Source organism: Rutidosis leptorrhynchoides, chromosome 3, assembly GCF_046630445.1.
Source record: "Rutidosis leptorrhynchoides isolate AG116_Rl617_1_P2 chromosome 3, CSIRO_AGI_Rlap_v1, whole genome shotgun sequence".
Lineage (NCBI taxonomy): Eukaryota > Viridiplantae > Streptophyta > Magnoliopsida > Asterales > Asteraceae > Rutidosis > Rutidosis leptorrhynchoides.
Genome location: NC_092335.1, coordinates 486,024,076 through 486,047,375, shown reverse-complemented (window position 1 = coordinate 486,047,375; position 23,300 = coordinate 486,024,076). Strand labels below are relative to the sequence as shown.

At 35.8% G+C, this 23,300-nt stretch overlaps 1 protein-coding gene across 1 annotated transcript in view; it reads left to right on the top strand.

Moving 5' to 3' along the window:
- The first annotated feature begins 1,459 nt into the window (after window positions 1-1,459).
- The window catches only part of LOC139898177 (probable aspartic proteinase GIP2), a 37,633-nt gene continuing 15,792 nt past the window's right edge, over window positions 1,460-23,300 (top strand). The window contains exon 1 of the mRNA XM_071880894.1: window positions 1,460-1,867. Within this exon, the coding sequence (XP_071736995.1) occupies window positions 1,460-1,867 (408 nt within the window). The remainder of the gene's footprint in view (window positions 1,868-23,300) is intronic.

Below are 23,300 nucleotides of genomic sequence, written 5' to 3'. Positions count from 1 at the left end.
TTTCGAGTTTATTTCAAAGTGCATATGAGCAAAAATGATCTTATCTATATGATCATATCATCATTTAATTCTGCGTTTTAAGATATCGTTGATGGCTAGCCATAGGTGTGTTGGTTCAAGACCCACCTTTTGAGGTGCTAGTCATCTTCCTCACTGATGGAATAAAAAGTCAGGCTGAAGTTTTTACTTCAAGAGTAGATTAGTGAGTCACTGGTAGAGCTTATTGCAGAATTTGAGCCTATGACTTCATAGGGGACATGTCATGAACAAGAAATAGTATCAGATTTCAATGTTTTATGTAGCAATGAAATCCAGCCTATGAATTGTAAAATTAGTGTTGCATTTGTTCGACTGTACAAGTCATCTCCCCTTTTGAGTCTCACTGCGAATTAGAAATTAGACGGACGATTAAAAGCCAAAACTAAAACATGTAAACTACTCGGTGGGAGAAACTTGTTCCAAAAGCTTGGTTAATGATGTGTTTTTTTTTTTTTTAGAATTCAATGCGAATGAAATAAACCATCACAGGATTGCTCAGTGGTTGGGCCCTTGAGTTCCTTGCAAGAGGTCTCACATTCAAATCCTGTCTAGGACGAATATTTTGTGGTGGCCAGCGAAGGGTTGGAAACAACCAGGTAGTAATCCTGTTAGGCTGCGTACATCATAGTATGAGGTCGGATTACTCACCCTCCCAGGTAGTCTGAACAGAGAAAACCTTATACCTAATGCGAATGAAATACCGAGATGTTGAAGTAAAGGCTTGGCAAAGTCTTCTAGCAAAAGGTGAAATGAGAACTCAAATTAGTTCAATTGTATGAAGGTGACAGAAGTCTTAGGAACATGATCTCTAATTCTCTAACGACAGTTTTATGATGTTGGTCATGTAAAATTTTAGGAAAAAGCAGGTCTTGACCTGACCAAGATTTGACCTAATCTGTTTGACCCGTCTGAAAAATCTTACCCATTTGGATCACGCTTGCCGAAACCTGTTTTGGCCGACCCGACCCAACCCAACCCAACTTGACCCAATTGCCAGACATAGTTTAATACAAAGGTCGAACTTATCATATCTCTATAGGTTCCACTTGAGTAAGTTTACTTTTATTGGATAGTTAACCATATTAACGATGCCAAAACATAAACAAATAAAAGATAAAACATTCTTTGTCTTTATAGTAGTTTAAAAAGATAATGTATAAAAAGTCAAAAAGTCAAACTATAAATGTTCATCTCTTTGTCTTTATGTATAGTAGTTTATTACTTTATTTGCCCAGTTGCCATTTTTGTCAATGATCTTTCCTGGAGATCTCATCTCCACGTACTTTCGATGGGTTGTTTTACAGTTAAGATATGAATCTCATTCATTTCTATCTAATTATACAAACATTTAAATTTAATGAACCACTATAAGTTCTATTAAATGGGCCACTTCAAACCATCAAAATTCACCAAAAATCAAATGGCATCTGTATTTCATTATTTTATTTCATGTTCACTGCTTGCGATAACTTCATCATATGCAGCCCAAACCAGTTTCAGACCCAAAGCACTCATCCTTCCAGTCACTAAAGACGCATCAACTCTACAATATATAGCCCGAATCAACCAACAAACCCCTCTAGTCCCCTTGACCCTTACCGTTGACCTCGGCGGTCAATTCATGTGGGAGGATTGCGTCACCAACTACGTTTCCACCACATATCGTCCAGCCCGTTGTGGGTCCGCACAATGCTCGTTGGCTAAACTTACCGCGTGCTCCACCGAGTGTCCCGGAAAACCCGCCTCAAATTGCAACAATAATACAGGTGCTCTAATGCTTGATAACACCGTCACCCATCAAGCCACGGTTGGTGATGTTGGTTCAGATGTTGTTACTGATCATATACATAGCATTGTATATGTATATTTTATTTGCTAAAGGCCAAGGGCAGAACTGCGCGAACTATAAGGCAAAGTTATGAAGGGTTCGCTGAAAATAAGATCAGCAGATGGATTCCCGCGCTAATAAATGACTGCGGTTTAATCCGCTGAGTTTCCGCGGATAGTTAAGTGACTCGCATACCGCGGATATCTCGAATACTATAAATAGGGAGCATGACCTCTCATTTATGGGTTGTTGATTCTCTGCCATTTTGCCTAAGCCTTTGTAATTTCCACTTGTGATCTTGCCCAAGGGATTTTTACATTGCGCAAAGGTGAATTATACAAATTAACAATCAAGACTGGGTCAGGGTGGTTGATCACTTAATAGTTAAAGTGAAAGACGATCATCGGGGCTCAAAATAATCATCAAACATTCCATCCTCCATTGTAATCTTATTGCACTCAATCCGTAATTAAGTAACATCGCTAATTAAGGATTGATCAATTGGCGCCATCCGTGGGACGCGTTTTACGAATTAAACTGAAAATTATTTGTTTTGCGCTGTCAAACAATTAATTCTTTAGTTTAATTTCAATCGTGTTTTTGTTGTGATGATTTGCAGGTGCATACATCTAAAATCGGCGGTGAATTGCTTGATTGCTTAGAATAATGAGTAATATTGGAAATGATAGTGATATAGTGGTCGCTGTGCGAGCGAATGCCCAAAAAAGAGGAAAAAAGCGAAAGTCCGCTAAAATGTATCATAATTGGCAATTTGCGCGAATTAGTTTCCCGAAAATGCAGAGCGATGATTTCTCTGAAATGCCGATAGTGGTATCGTGCAAAATCGCGGAAGCTGACATCACAGTCATGAAAGTCCATGTCGATAACGGCAGTAGCGTCGATATTATTTACGAACAATGTTTCGCTCAACTGCCAGAAAGTATTAAAACGAACCTGCAAACAACCGCGGTTTCGCTAACCGATTTTGCAGGAGAATCTTCATTACCAATAGGTGTTTTGCCATTAAACGTCGAGCTAGCTGATGTAAACGATGATGTTTTGGTGCGAAAAGCGCGGTTAGATTTTTATGTTATGCGAGCCTCATCTTGTTATAACATGCTGCTGGGAAGAACCGCTATAAGTAAATTTGGAATTGTCCCGTCCACAATTCTTGGCATGATTAAGTTTTCAACATATAAAGGGGTTGCCACAATATGTTCAATGAGCATTATGCCTATTTTTGCGGCTATTAACGTAAAAACCGCAGGGCAGGAACCTGTTGATGATGCGGATACTATGGAAATAATCAATCCTGCATATCCAGAGCAGAAAATCAAAGTAGGACGCAATGTTAGTGCGGATACTAGGAAACAAATCGTGCAATTACTTGTCCAATACATGGATGTTTTTGCTTGGTGCTAAAACGATATGACTGGTGTTCCGCGTCATATTGCGGAACACAGGCTTAATGTAAATCTAGCTCTAAAACCCGTAGTGCAAAAGCGAAGGGGCATGGCTGAAATGTCCCGTTCTTATTGATTAAAAACGTTCCATACTAATTGATTTCGTTGCGAGGTTTTGACCTCTATATGAGACGTTTTTCAAAGACTGCATTCATAATGGTTTACAATAGATTAAAAAGGTTTTAAAAAGCTTTACGTAGATTATCAAATAATGATAATCTAAAATATCCTGTTTACACACGACCATTACATAATGGTTTACAATACAAATATGTTACAACAAAATAAGTTTCTTGAATGCAGTTTTTACACAATATCATACAAGCATGGACTCCAAATCTTGTCCTTATTTAAGTATGCGACAGCGGAAGCTCTTAATAATCACCTGAGAATAAACATGCTTAAAACGTCAACAAAAATGTTGGTGAGTTATAGGTTTAACCTATATATATCAAATCATAATAATAGACCACAAGATTTCATATTTCAATACACATCCCATACACAGAGATAAAATTCATTCATATGGTGAACACCTGGTAACCGACATTAACAAGATGCATATATAAGAATATCCCCATCATTCCGGGACACCCTTCGGATATGATATAAATTTCGAAGTACTAAAGCATCCGGTACTTTGGATGGGGCTTGTTGGGCCCGATAGATCTATCTTTAGGATTCGCGTCAATTAGGGTGTCTGTTCCCTAATTCTTAGATTACCAGACTTAATAAAAAGGGGCATATTCGATTTTGATAATTCAACCATAGAATGTAGTTTCACGTACTTGTGTCTATTTTGTAAATCATTTATAAAACCTGCATGTATTCTCATCCCAAAAATATTAGATTTTAAAAGTGGGACTATAACTCACTTTCACAGATTTTTACTTCGTCGGGAAGTAAGACTTGGCCACTGGTTGATTCACGAACCTATAACAATATATACATATATATCAAAGTATGTTCAAAATATATTTACAACACTTTTAATATATTTTGATGTTTTAAGTTTATTAAGTCAGCTGTCCTCGTTAGTAACCTACAACTAGTTGTCCACAGTTAGATGTACAGAAATAAATCGATAAATATTATCTTGAATCAATCCACGACCCAGTGTATACGTATCTCGGTATTGATCACAACTCAAACTATATATATTTTGGAATCAACCTCAACCCTGTATAGCTAACTCCAACATTCACATATAGAGTGTCTATGGTTGTTCCGAAATATATATAGATGTGTCGACATGATAGGTCGAAACATTGTATACGTTTCTATGGTATCTCTAGATTACATAATATACAATACAAGTTGATTAAGTTATGGTTGGAATAGATTTGTTACCAATTTTCACGTAGCTAAAATGAGAAAAATTATCCAATCTTGTTTTACCCATAACTTCTTCATTTTAAATCCGTTTTGAGTGAATCAAATTGCTATGGTTTCATATTGAACCCTATTTTATGAATCTAAACAGAAAAAGTATAGGTTTATAGTCGGAAAAATAAGTTACAAGTCATTTTTGTAAAGGTAGTCATTTCAGTCGAAAGAACGACGTCTAGATGACCATTTTAGAAAACATACTTCCACTTTGAGTTTAACCATAATTTTTGGATATAGTTTCATGTTCATAATAAAAATCATTTTCTCAGAATAACAACTTTTAAATCAAAGTTTATCATAGTTTTTAATTAACTAACCCAAAACAGCCCGCGGTGTTACTACGACGGCGTAAATCCGGTTTTACGGTGTTTTTCGTGTTTCCAGGTTTTAAATCATTAAGTTAGCATATCATATAGATATAGAACATGTGTTTAGTTGATTTTAAAAGTCAAGTTAGAAGGATTAACTTTTGTTTGCGAACAAGTTTAGAATTAACTAAACTATGTTCTAGTGATTACAAGTTTAAACCTTCGAATAAGATAGCTTTATATGTATGAATCGAATGATGTTATGAACATCATTACTACCTTCAGTTCCTTGGATAAACCTACTGGAAAAGAGAAAAATGGATCTAGCTTCAACGGATCCTTGGATGGCTCGAAGTTCTTGAAGCAGAATCATGACACGAAAACAAGTTCAAGTAAGATCATCACTTGAAATAAGATTGTTATAGTTATAGAAATTGAACCAAAGTTTGAATATGATTATTACCTTGTATTAGAATGATAACCTACTGTAAGAAACAAAGATTTCTTGAGGTTGGATGATCACCTTACAAGATTGGAAGTGAGCTAGCAAACTTGAAAGTATTCTTGATTTTATGTAACTAGAACTTGTAAAATATATGAAGAACACTTAGAACTTGAAGACAGAACTTGAGAGAGATCAATTAGATGAAGAAAATTGAAGAATGAAAGTGTTTGTAGGTGTTTTTGGTCGTTGGTGTATGGATTATATATAAAGGATATGTAATTTTGTTTTCATGTAAATAAGTCATGAATGATTACTCATATTTTTGTAATTTTATGAGATATTTCATGCTAGTTGCCAAATGATGGTTCCCACATGTGTTAGGTGACTCACATGGGCTGCTAAGAGCTGATCATTGGAGTGTATATACCAATAGTACATACATCTAAAAGTTGTGTATTGTACGAGTACGAATACGGGTGCATACGAGTAGAATTGTTGATGAAACTGAACGAGGATGTAATTGTAAGCATTTTTGTTAAGTAGAAGTATTTTGATAAGTGTCTTGAAGTCTTTCAAAAGTGTATGAATACATATTAAAACACTACATGTATATACATTTTAACTGAGTCGTTAAGTCATCGTTAGTCGTTACATGTAAATGTTGTTTTGAAACCTTTAGGTTAACGATCTTGTTGAATGTTGTTAACCCATTGTTTATTATAACAAATGAGATGTTAAATTATTATATTATCATGATATTATGATATATAATATATCTTAGTATGATGTATATACAGTTAAATGTCGTTACAACGATAATCGTTACATATATGTCTCGTTTCGAAATCATTAAGTTAGTAGTCTTATTTTTACATATGTATTTCATTGTTAATACACTTAATAATATATTTACTTATCATTTAATAATTAACCAAGTGTATCAATATCTTAATATGATTCATATGTACCTAGTAAGACGTTGTTATAACGATAATCGTTATATATATCGTTTTCGAGTTTCTTAAATTAATAGTCTCATTTTTATGTATATAACTCATTGTTAAAATACCTAATGAGATACATACTTATAATAAAAACATGTTAACTATATATATAACCATATATATGTCATCGTATAGTTTTTACAAGTTTTAACGTTCGTGAATCTCCGGTCAACTTGGGTGGTCAATTGTCTATATGAAACATATTTCAATTAATCAAGTCTTAACAAGTTTGATTGCTTAACATGTTGGAAACATTTAATCATGTAAATATCAATCTCAATTAATATATATAAACATGGAAAAGTTCGGGTCACTACAGTACCTACCCGTTAAATAAATTTTGTCCCGAAATTTTAAGCTGTTGAAGGTGTTGACGAATCTTCTGGAAATAGATGCGGGTATTTCTTCTTCATCTGATCTTCACGCTCCCAGGTGAACTCGGGTCCTCTACGAGCATTCCATCGAACCTTAACAATTGGTATCTTGTTTTGTTTAAGTCTTTTAACCTCACGATCCATTATTTCGACGGGTTCTTCGATGAATTGGAGTTTTTCGTTGATTTGGATTTCATCTAACGGAATAGTGAGATCTTCTTTAGCAAAACATTTCTTCAAATTCAAGACGTGGAAAGTGTTATGTACAGCCGCGAGTTGTTGAGGTAACTCAAGTCGGTAAGCTACTGGTCCGACACTTCACTCCAACAAATCGGAGACCTGCACTTTCTACCATAAAGTGCTTCAAACGGCGCCATCTCAATGCTTGAATGGTAGCTGTTGTTGTAGGAAAATTCTGCTAACGGTAGATGTCGATCCCAACTATTTCTGAAATCAATAACACATGCTCGTAGCATGTCTTCAAGCGTTTGTATCGTCCTTTCGCTCTGCCCATCAGTTTGTGGATGATAGGCAGTACTCATGTCTAGACGAGTTCCTAATGCTTGCTGTAATGTCTGCCAGAATCTTGAAATAAATCTGCCATCCCTATCAGAGACAATAGAGATTGGTATTCCATGTCTGGAGATGACTTCCTTCAAATACAGTCGTGCTAACTTCTCCATCTTGTCATCTTCTCTTATTGGCAGGAAGTGTGCTGATTTGGTGAGACGATCAACTATTACCCAAATAGTATCAAAACCACTTGCAGTCCTTGGCAATTTAGTGATGAAATCCATGGTAATGTTTTCCCATTTCCATTCTGGGATTTCGGGTTGTTGAAGTAGACCTGATGGTTTCTGATGCTCAGCTTTGACCTTAGAACACGTCAAACATTCTCCTACGTATTTAGCAACATCGGCTTTCATACCCGGCCACCAAAAATGTTTCTTGAGATCCTTGTACATCTTCCCCGTTCCAGGATGTATTGAGTATCTGGTTTTATGAGCTTCTCTAAGTACCATTTCTCTCATATCTCCAAATTTTGGTACCCAAATCCTTTCAGCCCTATACCGGGTTCCGTCTTCCCGAATATTAAGATGCTTCTCCGATCCTTTGGGTATTTCATCCTTTAAATTTCCCTCTTTTAAAACTCCTTGTTGCGCCTCCTTTATTTGAGTAGTAAGGTTATTATGAATCATTATATTCATAGATTTTACTCGAATGGGTTCTCTGTCCTTCCTGCTCAAGGCATCGGCTACCACATTTGCCTTCCCCGGATGGTAACGAATCTCAAAGTCATAATCATTCAATAATTCAATCCACCTACGCTGCCTCATATTCAGTTGTTTCTGATTAAATATGTGTTGAAGACTTTTGTGGTCGGTATATATAATACTTTTGACCCCATATAAGTAGTGCCTCCAAGTCTTTAATGCAAACACAACCGCGCCTAATTCCAAATCATGCGTCGTATATTTTTGTTCGTGAATCTTCAATTGTCTAGACGCATAAGCAATCACCTTTGTTCGTTGCATTAATACACAACCGAGACCTTGCTTTGATGCGTCACAATAAATCACAAAATCATCATTCCCTTCAGGCAATGACAATATAGGTGCCGTAGTTAGCTTTTTCTTCAATAACTGAAACGCTTTCTCTTGTTCATCATTCCATTCAAATTTCTTCCCTTTATGCGTTAATGCAGTCAAGGGTTTTGCTATTCTGGAAAAGTCTTGGATGAACCTTCTGTAGTAACCAGCTAGTCCTAAAAACTGGCGTATGTGTTTCGGAGTTTTCGGGGTTTCCCACTTTTCAACAGTTTCTATATTTGCCGGATCCACCTTAATACCTTCTTTGTTCACTATGTGACCGAGGAATTGAACTTCTTCTAACCAAAATGCACACTTTGAAAACTTAGCGTACAGTTTTTCCTTCCTCAATACTTCTAACACCTTTCTCAAATGTTCATCGTGTTCTTGGTCATTCTTTGAGTAAATAAGTATGTCATCAATGAAAACAATGACAAACTTGTCAAGGTATGGTCCACACACTCGGTTCATAAGGTCCATGAACACAGCTGGTGCATTAGTTAAACCAAACGGCATGACCATAAACTCGTAATGACCGTAACGTGTTCTGAAAGCAGTCTTTGGAATATCATCTTCTTTCACCCGCATTTGATGATACCCGGAACGTAAGTCAATCTTTGAATAAACAGACGAGCCTTGTAGTTGATCAAATAAGTCGTCGATTCTCGGTAGTGGGTAGCGGTTCTTGATGGTAAGTTTGTTCAACTCTCGGTAGTCGATACACAACCTGAATGTACCATCTTTCTTCTTGACAAACAAAACAGGAGCTCCCCACGGTGATGTGCTTGGTCGAATGAAACCATGCTCTAAAAGTTCTTGTAATTGGCTTTGCAGTTCTTTCATCTCGCTGGGTGCGAGTCTGTAAGGAGCACGAGCTATTGGTGCAGCTCCTGGTACAAGATCTATTTGAAATTCAACGGATCGATGTGGGGGTAATCCCGGTAATTCTTTCGGAAATACATCGGGAAATTCTTTTGCAATGGGAACATCATTGATGCTCTTTTCTTCAGTTTGTACTTTCTCGACGTGTGCTAGAATAGCATAGCAACCTTTTCTTATTAGTTTTTGTGCCTTCAAATTACTAATAAGATGTAGCTTCGTGTTGCCCTTTTCTCCGTACACCATTAAGGGTTTTCCTTTTTCTCGTATAATGCGAATTGCATTTTTGTAACAAACGATCTCTGCTTTCACTTCTTTCAACCAGTCCATACCGATTATCACATCAAAACTCCCTAACTCTACTGGTATCAAATCAATCTTAAATGTTTCACTAACCAGTTTAATTTCTCGATTCCGACATATATTATCTGCTGAAATTAATTTACCATTTGCTAATTCGAGTAAAAATTTACTATCCAAAGGCGTCAATGGACAACTTAATTTAGAACAAAAATCTCTACTCATATAGCTTCTATCCGCACCCGAATCAAATAAAACGTAAGCAGATTTATTGTCAATAAGAAACGTACCCGTAACAAGCTCCGGGTCTTCTTGTGCCTCTGCCGCATTAATATTGAAAACTCTTCCGCGGCCTTGTCCATTCGTGTTCTCCTGGTTCGGGCAATTTCTAATAATGTGGCCCGGTTTTCCACATTTATAACAAACTACATTGGCATAACTTGCTCCGACACTACTTGCTCCGCCATTACTCGTTCCGACACCATTTGTTCCTTTCGTTCTATTAACCCCTGGTCCGTAGACCTCACACTTCGCCGCGCTATGACCATTTCTTTTACACTTGTTGCAAAATTTGGTGCAGAACCCCGAGTGATACTTTTCACACCTTTGGCATAGCTGCTTCTGATTGTTGTTGTTGTTGTTGCGGTTATTATTGTTGTTGAGATGATTGTTGTAGTTGCTGTTGCTGTTGTTGTTGTTGTTGTTGTTGTTGTTGGGCCGTTTGTTGTAGTTGCGATTGATGTTGCGATTGTTGGGATAATTGTTACGATTGCTGTTGTTGTTGTTGTATTGGTGATTCTTATCACCGTTTTCCTCCCACTTTTTTTTGACTTGCTTCACATTGGCCTCTTCAGCAGTATGTTCCTTAATTCTTTCTTCAATCTGGTTCACTAGTTTGTGAGCCATTCTACATGCCTGTTGTATGGAGGCGGGCTCGTGTGAACTTATATCTTCTTGGATTCTTTCCGGTAATCCTTTCACAAACGCGTCGATCTTCTCTTCCTCATCTTCGAATGCTCCCGAACACAATAGGCACAATTCTGTGAATCGTCTTTCGTACGTGGTAATATCAAATCCTTGGGTTCGTAACCCTCTAAGTTCTGTCTTGAGCTTATTGACCTCGGTTCTGGGACGGTACTTCTCGTTCATCAAGTGCTTGAATGCTGACCACGGTAGTGCGTACGCATCGTCTTGTCCCATTTGCTCTAGATAGGTATTCCACCATGTTAACGCAGAACCTGTGAAGGTATGCGTAGCGTACTTCAATTTGTCCTCTTCAGTACACTTACTTATGGCAAACACCGATTCGACCTTCTCGGTCCACCGTTTCAATCCGATTGGTCCTTCGGTTCCATCAAATTCCAAAGGTTTGCAGGCAGTGAATTCTTTGTAGGTGCATCCTACACGATTTCCTGTACTGCTAGATCCAAGGTTATTGTTGGTATGTAGCGCAGCCTGTACTGCGGCTATGTTTGAAGCTAGAAAAGTACGGAATTCCTCTTCATTCATATTCACGGTGTGTCGAGTAGTCGGTGCCATTTCCTTCAAAATAGTCAAATGGAACAAGTTAATCATACAGAATATTAAGAGTAGTTAATAGTATTTCGTAGCATAATATGAACTCATTTATAAAAGCTTTTTTCTTCATATTAGCGTTTTATAAGTTTAAATTCGGGTAGTACCTACCCGTTAAGTTCATACTTAGTAGCTAATATACAATTCAACTACTACAATTCTATATGAAAAACTGATTGTAATAATATTTCGCGTTCAAACTTTTATACAATATTTTACAAACTTACAATATCGCTTATTTTACATAAAGCATGAAATATAGCACACAATAACTTTGATACAAGATAGTTGTGAAGATAATTCTAGCTAGTACACAAGTCGTTCAGCAAAGGCAATAAAGACACGTAATTCATACGTCCAGAAACAAGTCATGCATTCTGCTTTTACTAGGACTACTTCCCATCCTTGGTCTTGTGGAACATAACCGTTATGGCCGTTGATAAGACAGCGTGTTGTAACGTCATCAAAGGGACGAGGGTTACGTAATGACCAACAGTCACGTAATAACCTAAAAACCTCATTTCTTACCCCAATTACCGACTCCGTCACTTGTGGGAACGTTTTGTTTAATAGTTGTAGCCCGATGTTCTTGTTCTCACTTTGGTGAGAAGCGAACATTACTAACCCGTAAGCATAACATGCTTCTTTTTGTTGCATGTTAGCCGCTTTTTCTAAATCACGAAGTCCTATATTCGGATATACTGAGTCAAAATAATTTCTTAACCCGTTGCGTAAAATAGCATTTGGGTTCCCCGCAATATATGCGTCAAAGTAAACACATCGTAACTTATGGATTTCCCAATGTGATATTCCCCATCTTCCAAACGAAAGCCTTTTATAAACCAAGGCATTCTTGGAACGTTCTTCGAATGTCTTACAAACTGATCTCGCCTTAAATAGTTGTGCCAAAGAATTCTGACCGACTCTAGACAAGATTTCATCAATCATGTCTCCGGGTAGGTCTCTTAAAATATTGGGTTGTCTATCCATTTTGTGTTTTTATACTGTAAAATAGACAAGAGTTAGATTCATAAAAAAAATACTTATTAATACAAGCAATTTTTACACATCATAAAGCATAAGCACACTATATTACATATATTACACCACACGAATACAACTATCTTATTCCGACTCGCTTGTTTCTTCTTCTTCGGTTTTGGTTCGTTTTGCCAAGTTTCTAGGGATATATGATGTTCCCCTAATACGAGCCGTAATTTTCCACATTGGTTTAGAAAAACCTGGTGGTTTAGAGGTTCCCGGGTCATTGTTACAACTTAAGGACTTCGGGGGTTGACGATACATATAAAGTTCATCGGGGTTGGAATTAGATTTCTCTATTTTTATGCCCTTTCCCTTATTATTTTCTTTTGCCTTTTTAAATTCAGTTGGGGTAATTTCTATAACATCATCGGAATTCTCGTCGGAATCCGATTCATCGGAGAATTGGTAATCCTCCCAATATTTTGCTTCCTTGGCGGAAACACCATTGACCATAATTAACCTTGGTCGGTTGGTCTAGGATTCTCTTTTACTTAACCGTTTTATTATTTCCCCCACCGGTTCTATTTCTTCTTCCGGTTCCGATTCTTCTTCCGGTTCCGATTCTTCTTCCGGTTCCGACTCTTCTTCCGGTTCCTCTTCGGGAACTTGTGAATCAGTCCACGAATCATTCCAATTTACATTTGACTCTTCATTATTATTAGGTGAGTCAATGGGACTTGTTCTAGAGGTAGACATCTATCACATAATATCAAACACGATAAGAGATTAATATATCACATAATATTCATATGTTAAAAATATATAGTTTCCAACAAAAATGTTAAGCAATCATTTTTAAGGAAAACACGGTCGAAGTCCAGACTCACTAATGCATCCTAACAAACTCGATAAGACACACTAATGCAAATTTTCTGGTTCTCTAAGACCAACGCTCGGATACCAACTGAAATGTCCCGTTCTTATTGATTAAAAACGTTCCATATTAATTGATTTCGTTGCGAGGTTTTGACCTCTATATGAGACGTTTTTCAAAGACTGCATTCATTTTTAAAACAAACCATAACCTTTATTTCATAGATAAAGGTTTTAAAAAGCTTTACGTAGATTATCAAATAATGATAATCTAAAATATCCTGTTTACACACGACCATTACATAATGGTTTACAATACAAATATGTTACAACAAAATAAGTTTCTTGAATGCAGTTTTTACACAATATCATACAAGCATGGACTCCAAATCTTGTCCTTATTTAAGTATGCGACAGCGGAAGCTCTTAATAATCACCTGAGAATAAACATGCTTAAAACGTCAACAAAAATGTTGGTGAGTTATAGGTTTAACCTATATATATCAAATCATAATAATAGACCACAAGATTTCATATTTCAATACACATCCCATACATAGAGATAAAATTCATTCATATGGTGAACACCTGGTAACCGACATTAACAAGATGCATATATAAGAATATCCCCATCATTCCGGGACACCCTTCGGATATGATATAAATTTCGAAGTACTAAAGCATCCGGTACTTTGGATGGGGCTTGTTGGGCCCGATAGATCTATCTTTAGGATTCGCGTCAATTAGGGTGTCTGTTCCCTAATTCTTAGATTACCAGACTTAATAAAAAGGGGCATATTCGATTTTGATAATTCAACCATAGAATGTAGTTTCACGTACTTGTGTCTATTTTGTAAATCATTTATAAAACCTGCATGTATTCTCATCCCAAAAATATTAGATTTTAAAAGTGGGACTATAACTCACTTTCACAGATTTTTACTTCGTCGGGAAGTAAGACTTGGCCACTGGTTGATTCACGAACCTATAACAATATATACATATATATCAAAGTATGTTCAGAATATATTTACAACACTTTTAATATATTTTGATGTTTTAAGTTTATTAAGTCAGCTGTCCTCGTTAGTAACCTACAACTAGTTGTCCACAGTTAGATGTACAGAAATAAATCGATAAATATTATCTTGAATCAATCCACGACCCAGTGTATACGTATCTCAGTATTGATCACAACTCAAACTATATATATTTTGGAATCAACCTCAACCCTGTATAGCTAACTCCAACATTCACATATAGAGTGTCTATGGTTGTTCCAAAATATATATAGATGTGTCGAAATGATAGGTCGAAACATTGTATACGTGTCTATGGTATCTCAAGATTACATAATATACAATACAAGTTGATTAAGTTATGGTTGGAATAGATTTGTTACCAATTTTCACGTAGCTAAAATGAGAAAAATTATCCAATCTTGTTTTACCCATAACTTCTTCATTTTAAATCCGTTTTGAGTGAATCAAATTGCTATGGTTTCATATTGAACCCTATTTTATGAATCTAAACAGAAAAAGTATAGGTTTATAGTCGGAAAAATAAGTTACAAGTCGTTTTTGTAAAGGTAGTCATTTCAGTCGAAAGAACGACGTCTAGATGACCATTTTAGAAAACATACTTCCACTTTGAGTTTAACCATAATTTTTGGATATAGTTTCATATTCATAATAAAAATCATTTTCTCAGAATAACAACTTTTAAATCAAAGTTTATCATAGTTTTTAATTAACTAACCCAAAACAGCCCGCGGTGTTACTACGACGGCGTAAATCCGGTTTTACGGTGTTTTTCGTGTTTCCAGGTTTTAAATCATTAAGTTAGCATATCATATAGATATAGAACATGTGTTTAGTTGATTTTAAAAGTCAAGTTAGAAGGATTAACTTTTGTTTGCGAACAAGTTTAGAATTAACTAAACTATGTTCTAGTGATTACAAGTTTAAACCTTCGAATAAGATAGCTTTATATGTATGAATCGAATGATGTTATGAACATCATTACTACCTTCAGTTCCTTGGATAAACCTACTGGAAAAGAGAAAAATGGATCTAGCTTCAACGGATCCTTGGATGGCTCGAAGTTCTTGAAGCAGAATCATGACACGAAAACAAGTTCAAGTAAGATCATCACTTGAAATAAGATTGTTATGGTTATAGAAATTGAACCAAAGTTTGAATATGATTATTACCTTGTATTAGAATGATAACCTACTGTAAGAAACAAAGATTTCTTGAGGTTGGATGATCACCTTACAAGATTGGAAGTGAGCTAGCAAACTTGAAAGTATTCTTGATTTTATGTAACTAGAACTTGTAAAATATATGAAGAATACTTAGAACTTGAAGATAGAACTTGAGAGAGATCAATTAGATGAAGAAAATTGAAGAATGAAAGTGTTTGTAGGTGTTTTTGGTCGTTGGTGTATGGATTAGATATAAAGGATATGTAATTTTGTTTTCATGTAAATAAGTCATGAATGATTACTCATATTTTTGTAATTTTATGAGATATTTCATGCTAGTTGCCAAATGATGGTTCCCACATGTGTTAGGTGACTCACATGGGCTGCTAATAGCTGATCATTGGAGTGTATATACCAATAGTACATACATCTAAAAGCTGTGTATTGTACGAGTACGAATACGGGTGCATACGAGTAGAATTGTTGATGAAACTGAACGAGGATGTAATTGTAAGCATTTTTGTTAAGTAGAAGTATTTTGATAAGTGTCTTGAAGTCTTTCAAAAGTGTATGAATACATATTAAAACACTACATGTATATACATTTTAACTGAGTCGTTAAGTCATCGTTAGTCGTTACATGTAAATGTTGTTTTGAAACCTTTAGGTTAACGATCTTGTTGAATGTTGTTAACCCATTGTTTATTATAACAAATGAGATGTTAAATTATTATATTATCATGATATTATGATATATAATATATCTTAGTATGATGTATATACAGTTAAATGTCGTTACAACGATAATCGTTATATATATGTCTCGTTTCGAAATCATTAAGTTAGTAGTCTTATTTTTACATATGTATTTCATTGTTAATACACTTAATAATATATTTACTTATTATTTAATAATTAAACAAGTGTATCAATATCTTAATATGATTCATATGTACCTAGTAAGACGTTGTTATAACGATAATCGTTATATATATCGTTTTCGAGTTTCTTAAATTAATAGTCTCATTTTTATGTATATAACTCATTGTTAAAATACCTAATGAGATACATACTTATAATAAAAACATGTTAACTATATATATAACCATATATATGTCATCGTATAGTTTTTACAAGTTTTAACGTTCGTGAATCACCGGTCAACTTGGGTGGTCAATTGTCTATATGAAACATATTTCAATTAATCAAGTCTTAACAAGTTTGATTGCTTAACATGTTGGAAACATTTAATCATGTAAATATCAATCTCAATTAATATATATAAACATGGAAAAGTTCGGGTCACTACAATGGCCCCAGATCGTGTAAAATGGCTATGCGAAGAAGTAACAAAATTGGTGAGAGCTGGAATTCTGCGCGAAGTTCAATACCAATCATGGATTGCAAATCCAGTGTTGGTGAAAAAACCTGATGGTTCCTGGAGAATGTATATTGATTACAAAGATTTGAATAAAGCGTGCCCCAAGGATAACTATCCGCTTCCAGAAATTGATTTAAAAGTGGAATCTTTACATGCTTTTCCATATAAATGTTTTCTGAATGCGGCAAGAGGTTATCATCAGCTTCCTATGGTGCAAGAAGACGCAGATAAAACCGCATTTCATACGGGTAAAGGCATATATTGCTATATAATGATGCCTTTCGGTTTAATCAATGCGGGTGCGACATATCAACGGTTGATTGATACCGCGTTTGACAAACAAATAGGGCGTAATCTTGAAGCTTACGTAGATGATTTAGTCATCAAAAGCACGATGCAAGAGCGAATCATTGAAGATATGCGCGAAACATTTGACAAACTGCAAAAAATAAACATGAAGCTTAATCCGCTAAAAGGTAGCTTTGGCGAAACTGAAGGAAATTTTTTGGGATATCTTGTTACAGAACAAGGTATTCAAGCTAATCCGAAAAAGATCGCGGCTATAGAAAATATGACCGCGCCAAAAACGGTTAAAGAAGTGCAAAGTTTGACGGAAAAACTAGCCGCATTAACGCGTTTCTTGTCTAAAGCTGCCGAAAAGCAGTTGCCATTTTTCAAAACTCTAAAAGGGTGTTTGAAGCAAAAGAATTTTGTTTGGTCCAGTGAAGTAGAAACCGCGTTTCAAGATATGAAAAAGTTGTTGAAAACTTTGCCTACACTAACAGCACCAGTTCAGGGCGAAATTCTTTATCTTTATATCTCAGTGGCAAACGAAGCTTTCGGTTCAGTTTTGATCGCGGAAAGGAACAAAATATAAAAGTCGGTGTATTTTGTTAGTAAAGCTCTTACGGGAAGTGAAATAAACTATGCGCAGATTGAAAAGTTTCTGTATGCGCTTATTTTAACAACGCGAAGGCTACGAAGGTATTTTCAAGGGCATCCAGTGCATGTATTAACTAATATGCCATTCAAGCAAGTCTTAACCAAACCAGAGATATCTAGTAGACTCGCATTGTGGGCAGTAGAATTAGGTTCTTATCAAATATCTTACCTTCCGCGTAGTGCTGAAAAAGGTCAGGTTATGGCGGATTATCTTGCTGAACTGTCTGGAGAGTTAGAGGTGATTAATGAGCGAACCGCGCTAAAACCATTACTCGGCGAAACTTGGGATTTGTTTACTGATGGTGCTTCGTGCGCAGAAGGTGCAGGTGCGGGTTTGGTTTTGGCAAGCCCAAGCGGTGAGGAGCATACATACGCATTGCGGTGTAATTTTGATGTGACAAATAATGAGGCCGAATATGAAGCATTTCTCGCAGGCTTAAATATTGCACGAAAAATGAATATTGTTAAGCTGCGTGTATTTACAGATTCGCAGTTAGTAGCGAATCAGTTTAATGGATATTTTGAAGCACACGATCCCTCAATGCAGAAATACTTGCAGCTATTGAAAGAAATGGCAGCGCGATTTGAGCATTTCGAACTCGCACAAGTGCCAAGTAGCCAAAATAAAAAGGCGGATGCGTTTAGCAAATTGGCTGCTTTAACGTTCTCGCACTTTCAAAAACAAGTATGGGTTGAGGAATTACCAAGTAAATCAATAGATAGTGACTTAATGGTCGCATCTGTTACAGAAGAACATCCAAACTGGATGGACCCAATTCTACAATATATCCGCAGTGATATTTTGCCAGATGATAGTCGCGAAGCTCGTTTAGTAAGAGAGCGAGCACCGATGTACATCATTCAAGATGATATCTTATATCGCAAATCATATTGCTGACCAATGATGCGTTGTGTTGGCCCAATCGAGGCAGAAATGATTATAGAAGAAGTGCATAATGGTACTTGTGCACTGCATTCAGGCTACAAAACTATCGCCGCGAAAATTATGCGAATGGGATACTTTTGGCCATCCCTATACCGTGATGTAGTGAAAATTGTTAAACGCTGTAAAAGTTGCCAAAGGCATGCTCTGCAAAATCGAATGTCGCGGTATGATATGATTCCTGTTAATTCACCATGGCCGTTTAATAAATGGACTATTGACATTGTAGGGCCATTTCCTGCAGGGCCTGGCAATGTTAAATTCCTGATTGTCGCAATCAATTACTTTACCAAATGGGTTGAAGCTAAGGCGGTTCGCACTATTACTAGTGTACAAGTGCGAAATTTTGTATGGGAATACATTGTTTGCCGATTTGGCATTCCGCGAGAATTGGTTAGCGATAATGGTTCTCAAATAGCGAAAGATCCTTTTAAGACATGGTGCACTGATTTAAATATCATACAAAAGTTTACGTCAGTGGCGCACCCACAAGCTAATGGTTTATGCGAAGTAACCAACCGCGATATAGTAAGCGGTATTAAAAAGAGGTTGTGCGAAAAGCGAACTGGCTGGGTAGATGAATTACCCAATGTGTTATGGGCACATCGCACAACATTTAAGAAAAGCACAGGGGAAACACCTTTTAGCTTGGTATATGGTTCTGAGGCAGTAATTCCCGCAGAAATTCTGGTACCAACGCATAGAATAGTTAACCTTGAAGAAGAAGCGAATGATGCTGCGTTGAGCGAAAACCTGAATTTCATTGAGGAGCGGAGGTTATTGGCTGCTATCAGAGAAGCGAATAATAAGCAGCAAATTGCTAAGTATTATAACAAAAGAGTGCGTGCTTTGTCTTTCGCTATATGCGAATGGGTGCTGCGAAACAATGAAGGAAGCAGAGCAGAAAAGCTTGGCAAATTGGGTCCTAATTGGGAAGGCCCTTATCAAATTGTGGCAATTAATACCGCAGGTTCATATAAGCTCGCGGATATGGAAGGGCGAATTTTACCTAATGCGTGGCATGCCGTTTTGTTAAAGCGATATTACGCGTAGCTTTGCGAAAACTATCAAGGATATATGAACAAAGTGCGAAATTAGATTCAAGGCATATGGCTGATATACTTATTAGGTGTTTTTGTTTTTAATTTTTTGCAAGTCTTGATCACGCTTATAGGAATTTTAAAAAATAAACACTTGTAAAAGTACGCGAAAAGTTTATTTGTGAAATGCGAATGATTATGAAATGTTTTACAGTTTGTTTCATAATGCTATAGTATTTCGCAGTGTTTAAATAGCAAAGTGATGAAATTGCCCACTTTTGCATGCGAATTATTGCGAAAGGAATTTTATATCCTAAGTATTTGATTTTGCCAATGATTAGATGCTTCGCAATGCTGATTAATTGCCTAAGGATCGTTTCGATGGACTTAGAAGATTCATAACGTATAAGCATATACGCATACAGATTGTTTCGCAAAAGTACGCATTTATTATGTGCACAATAATATATGTTGGAAATTGCAAAGGACAAGTTTGTGTTATGAATATTGTTGATAAAAGCGCTATATAAATAAAGAGTACTCGCGAATAAATTTGAAAAAATAAAGTTTCATTGATAACGGCGCAGAGATAGCTGCGCGCTAATTTCTACAATATTCTATTCTAGCTTAGATAACTCAAGTTCAAAGATGTCTTTTAAAGTGGCATCATCTTGTTGACTTATTGCAGTAACTTTGTCGATTGGAATATCCTCTAAGCTTGCTTCTGCAGTAGCAGCTGCTTCACGTGCTTCTGCAAGTGAACAAACGCGATCTCCAATGGCGGGAGGTAGCGGATTTGGTATGGTGCAATGTGGAGCAATTTCATCCAGAAACTCTACTCTCTCGCGCAGTCGTAAAGCAGCTGCATAAGTAGAAAACAGAACATTCACGGGACGCGAATTAAGAACCTTTTTAGCAAACTCCGATAAGTGTTTGTGGAGTTGGGAGAACTCAAATTTCGCAGAGGCTGCGGAAGCCAGAGCATTGCCTCGCTCCGCAGTAAGCTTTGAAACCTCCTCTTGTAGCGAGGAGATTGTTGTCTGAAGATTGTTTTGTTTGTCAGCTGCAGTAGACACATGTAGCTTCAATTCATCTACCGCGGTTTTGGCCGCGGTGAGCTCATAGGAGAGATCAACACAACATTTCTCGTTGTTTTCAGCCTTGATCCTCTCAGCATTGTACTTCTACTGTTCAGCTTCAAGCACATTGAAAAATTGTTCTTGCTGGCATATCACATCGTATGCCAAGTTGAAACACATATAAAAGTTTTGAACAAAACTGTTATGCGCATCAAGTGCAGAGAGCTTGGAAAATTCACGACGAAGCTCGCCTGGAATAGCCAACTTCATCTGTTGACGCTGGTCAAGTGCAGCAGCAGCAGAGGCATAAGTATACCCTGATAACCCATCAATCCGCACCCCATATGAGTCTGGAGGAGTGCGGAACAGCTCTGTAATCTGCTCCATCGACTCCGGGCTTGGGTAGCGTAGATTGAATGGGGAGCCTCCTACAAAACAAAACAAGTATTATAGTAGTGAAATGTGTAATAAGCAAGGTCATACATATAAATGAAAATACGTGATATACCAGTTTGTTTCTCCACTTCATAATCCGATATAATTGGATTATCGACCAGGGAGTGCTTTGTTTGAGCTTCTTGCTCTGAGATGATGGTGGAGTTTGAAGTGGCCGTTTTCCAGAACTTGGCTGTGATGATGGCGACTTTGATGTTAAATCAACGACAGGAATTGCCTGTTTTTCCTGCTTGATTTGGCTGCCGGAGGACGCTGTTGATTTAGCCTCCGGGCTCGTTAGCAACTTTGTAATTAAAGCTTTAGGATCCACCTTACGATCGACCTCGTCAATTTTCATTTTTGATTAAAGTGGAGAAGTTGTGTTTGAAGAACTTTGAAAGGTTAATAGCGAATGTATATAATTGCGAATTGTGGTAGAGAAAGCAAGTGGAAAATTAGTGATTGTGAATCACGATATATATAGGGGAAATAAGGGTGGTAAGCGATTGTATTAATTATCCGTTGTGATAACTCAAACGGTAACTTTTTGTGAAGACCCGTCGTAATCCATCCGGACGAAGTCCATATCGATTATAAACGATTCACAACAGTTGGTTACATAGCGAGGTACTTGACCTCTATATGAAACATTTTACAAACATTGCATCCGATTTTAAAAGACAATCTTTCTTTACAACGAAAGTTGACGACATGCATACCATTTCATAATATATCCAACTATAATTGACTTAATAATAATCTTGATGAACTCAACGACTCGAATGTAACGTCTTTTGAAATATGCCATGAATGACTCCAAGTAATGTCCCTAAAATGAGCAAATGCACAGCGGAAGATTTATTGCATACCTGAGAATAAACATGCTTTCAAGTGTCAACCAAAAGGTTGGTGAGTTCATTAGTTTAACATAAATAATCATTTCGTAATTTTAATAGACCACACGATTTCATATTTCCATTTCTCATAACATACGTCCCATGCATAGAGACAAAAATATCATTCATATGGATTGAACACCTGGTAACCGACATTAACAAGATGCATATAAGAATATCTCCATCATTCCGGAATCCTCCATCGGACATGATATAAATTTCGAAGTACTAAAGCATCCGGTACTTTGGATGGGGTTCGTTAGGCCCAATAGATCTATCTTTAGAGTTCGCGTCAATTAGGGTGTCTGTTCCCTAATTCTTAGATTACCAGACTTAATAAAAAGGGGCATATTCGATTTCGATCATTCAACTATATAATGCAGTTCGATTACTTGTGTCTATTTCGTAAAACATTTATAAAAAAAATGCGCATGTATTCTCAGCCCAAAAATATATATTGCAAAAGCATTTAAAAAGGGATTAATGAAACTCACGCATATAAGTATTGTAAAACAGTTAATAAAGCATTTGCATGTATTCTCAGCCCCAAAAATGTAAAGAGTAAAAGGGATTCAAATGAACTCACCTAATATATTTTGTAGTAAAAATACATAGAACGACATTGAACAAGTATAGGGTTGGCCTCGAATTCACGAACCTATATCATTGGTATATATATTAAGACATATCATAATGTTTAAATAATTAGTTTAAATGTCATATTAATAATTAAATAAATTTTATGTATTATATATACAATTTGAATAACTACTTAATATTTTTATATATATTAGATTGATATTAAAGTGTTTAGTATAAGGTATGTTATTTATGATAATTATTATATATTCATGTTCACAAAAATATCATATAATGTATTATTATTAATACTTATATATATGTTTATATTAAAATATATTTTATATATAACTTAATTAATATTAAATATTAATAACCTTTTATATAACAAAAAATAAAATAAAATAAAATTAGTGTTTAGTATTATTATTATTGATATGGTATATGTAATAAATATAGTTATTCATATAAAAAGGTGTTTATTTGTTATAATAATAATATAGTAATGATAATAATAATCTTAATAATAAATTTAATAATAATGTTATTTTAAATAAAATGATAATTTTCCTAACAATGATAATAATAATATTAATGATACTAGTTCTAATAATCATATCAATATTTTAGTTAGTATTAATATTTATGATAATTCTATTATTTTAATAATAATAATAATAATAATAATAATAATAATAATAATAATAATAATAATAATAATAATAATAATAATAATAATAACAATACTA